This window comes from Carica papaya, chromosome 5, assembly GCF_054855325.1.
Source record: "Carica papaya isolate Zhongbai chromosome 5, ASM5485532v1, whole genome shotgun sequence".
NCBI lineage: Eukaryota > Viridiplantae > Streptophyta > Magnoliopsida > Brassicales > Caricaceae > Carica > Carica papaya.
Window position 1 is genome coordinate 23,494,615 of NC_142313.1, and position 3,517 is coordinate 23,498,131.

Below are 3,517 nucleotides of genomic sequence, written 5' to 3' on the forward strand. Positions count from 1 at the left end.
TTATTAACTATTAGTATATAGTGCTCACAAATCAATCAACATATCTATTTGGACTTACCTATTATCTAATAAAATAAAACCATACTTGATCACAATTTTTATCCTATATTTGCGTGTCTATACATAAATACATACAATAAAATGAGGATGCATAATTAGTTTGTCTAATTATCTAATAGAACCTATTAGCTTGAACCTACCAACTACATATGTGTATATGTATATATACATCATCTAGTTATACCTTCTTTATAGTTGTAGTTATAAATGTGTGTATATACATATACATGAACATGATCATGTATACAAGAGTAGCTAATTCATTATGATAATATATATTCATGAAGCCTTGAACAACATTTTTGTACCATGAAGTGTAATTCTCAAACTTTTGCTTCCACAAGCATAATTATTTGCCTGTTATGACCTTGATTTTTTTTATTAAAAATGATAAAAGATGTCCTAATGCTTTTTTAAAATATAAATAAAAGAAAAAATTTATTCTAAAATAATTACTATAAATATAAAATTTTTATAGATTCATTGACAAATTTTTATTAAAATATGAAGGAAATTATTTAAAAATAATAAAATTTATTACAAAACGTTTATTTTGACATTAAATTTTACATTAAATAACATATTTTCTCAATTTTATTTTATTTGGATATTACATTTTTGGTATTTCATTTTATTTTGAGATACAAGTGTTCATAGTAGGATATTTTTCTCATCAACCTTTTACATCAAATTTTTTTTTTTAACTACAATATAATTAATATTTCTTTTAATTTTATTTTTTGACTAAAATATTTCTCTGAATATGTAAAAATGTAAAATATATAAGTTCCTTAAAAAAATCAAACATAGAAAAAATTGTGGCATATTTTGTTGCTGCATAGTAAGAATCTATGATAGAAAAACTTATGACATAATTATATCATCCGCCTATATCCAATGCATTCTTTTGGCAAAAATGTACAAAAAAAAAAAATTAGTGATGACATCTCACATTGAAAACATGTTAACTCAACTTCTCTAGTTAATTATAGCGAGAAAATTAACAAGAGATGTACTAAAATCACGGGTTGTTTCATATATGTTTTGGAAAATTGAAATTCCTCATTATATTTGTTTCTAAACAACAATGAGTTTTGATTCATTATTAATAATCCGTTGTTAAAACATATTTTCTTGTAGTATGGTAATAATAATGACATTGGTAATAATGACGATAATAGTATAATAACAACAAAAATGATAATTATATAGATGAATAACAACGGTAGTTCAATAATAATTACGATTAGTGATAGAAGTTGTAGCAATACAAGAACAATAACAATATTATGAAGCAATTAATTTAAAAAAATAAAATAATAATTGACCTTTTTTAAAGTAGTACTTGAATGATGGTGCTTATTATCCATAAAAGAATGATAATGCTTATTTACGTGTAAAGAGTGTGTAATTTTATCATTTTCATAAAAATTTCATTCAATTATTATGAATAAAAAATATTTTCTACACTATTCAGTTTTATCCGTCATATTTGTTATAAGCAGAATCTGTATGCAAGTACTGTAATTTAAAAATATTTGGTGTCAACTTAATAAAGATTAAGTATAGCAACGACCTAAATAGGAGGCATGGTAATTAATAAATTTTTGGCGTTATTCCACAACTGCTTTCCAAAAAAAAAAAAAATGGTAAAGATCTCCTGTCTTCAATGAAAAAGATAAAATGAAAAGTAACCCTGGAATTGAAGAGTGGAGATCTAAAATTCTAACAAGAGTATTAAATATTAATAAACAAAAAAAAAAAAAAATCTCTTCCATAAATATAGAAGAATCTCTAGTGATATTAAAAAATCTAGACAGAGAGTCAAAATCTTGAAAAATTAGTCAGCAAATTCAATACCAATTTGATACACCACAATAAATTCCCATTAGAAAAAAAACTTTCCATGCAATAATCACATTTCAAGAAACGCTCACCTTTGGTAATTAATTATATAGTTTGTTTTCTTTATAAACCCCTAGATTACTCCAATCTGTAACCCCAAAACTCAAGATATGCCAAAGCATCTTCCTAAATCTCTTAGCGATTATCTCTCTAAGATAAAAAAACCATCCAACTCTTTTCAAGTTTCCTCCCTTTCATTTTCTAGGATCCTTTCCGGCTGCCGCCACCCTAGGACCCCATCGTTTGCCCAACAAAACGCCCAAAACGACCACGACCACGATGCCGCCACACTTTCAGATATCGATCGTTTCCTCTTTGAGAATTTCAGGTCTCTTTATATCAGAGACGACGATTGCACAGAAAGCAATCGAAACCACGACGTTAAGGCACGGCCCCAAAGTCCTGAGAGTAGTACCACTGCTACTCTGTTTGAGCCACCGAGGTTGATGGATCCACCTCCGGATCTTTGCGGGTCAAATCGGTTCTTCGTGGTCCCTGGGTCATCCGGTTCAGTAACAGAGGAGGGCCAGTCAACGACAAGATTTGGAAAGACATGGCTGAAAGAGTCATCGGAAGGGGAGGAGTGCATCGCAGTGTTGAGGTACTCGAGGAATCCGCAGGAGGATTTTCGAAGGTCGATGCAGGAAATGGTGGAGGTGAGAGTGGAAGAGGAAGGAAAGGTGGTGAACTGGGATTTCATGGAGGAGCTGTTGTTTTGTTTTTTGAATTTGAATGACAAGAAATCATACAAGTACATACTCGGCGCTTTCGTTGATGTGGTAACCGCTTTGCGACAAAACGACGGCGCATCCAAGGGGAGGAGGATAGCCACAGAGAGAGGGCCAGACACTTGAGATTATTATTAGTAATTTTTTATTTGATTTTTTTATATTAATTGTGGCAAAGATACGGGAAAGTAATTACGCATTATCCCATTATATTCTATTCATCCTTACATCAACGAATTTATTCAAAACAAATATCGATTTTTTGTTCCTTTTTTTAACTTTAATTAATTAAGATTTGCATTTAAATTTTTTGGTCAATTAATACTCAATATTAAGTATAATAGGAATTGAGATATAAAAATCATGCTCCGAGGAGAGCAATTTCACCTTTAAAAAATCGAATTGAGGGGCATAAGCTACAGCTTCCAAGATTCTTATTATTTTTTTTATTTTTATAATTATAAATTAAGAATTTAAGAATGCTTTTATGAGACGTTCATAACAAAATTCTCAAAATTACTTCACTTTCAACTGATAGTACTTATTTGTTCTTTTCATGTTTTACTAAATTCATTTATTTTAATATCTATTATTTTGATCGATAATGTTTTTAGAATTCAATGATAAAAAAAATCATAAATATTAAAATTTAGATGTCATTTTAAGAGATTTTAACTAATACAACTGCTAATTTAATAATGTAAAATCTCTATTTTTAACTTTATTCCTCAATAACCATATAAACTAATTATAATTGAAGCATAGAGTATTAACTGAGTTTTAAATATATTTTTCCAAAATTTTGTATTTTTGAGCAAATGGAG

General features: G+C 28.5%; 1 protein-coding gene across 1 annotated transcript; it reads left to right on the forward strand.

The window, feature by feature from the left end:
- The first annotated feature begins 1,866 nt into the window (after positions 1-1,866).
- On the forward strand, positions 1,867-2,990 carry OFP14 (ovate family protein 14). Its single transcript, XM_022047620.2, has one exon. The coding sequence runs from the start codon at positions 2,076-2,078 to the stop codon at positions 2,817-2,819; it is 744 nt and encodes a 247-aa protein (XP_021903312.1). The 5' UTR covers positions 1,867-2,075; the 3' UTR covers positions 2,820-2,990.
- The last annotated feature ends 527 nt before the right edge of the window (positions 2,991-3,517 follow it).

Bases quoted from the DNA above. Each gene is read 5' to 3' on its own strand.
- OFP14 (XM_022047620.2), top strand. From the start codon at position 2,076: ATGCCAAAGCATCTTCCTAAATCTCTTAGCGATTATCTCTCTAAGATA.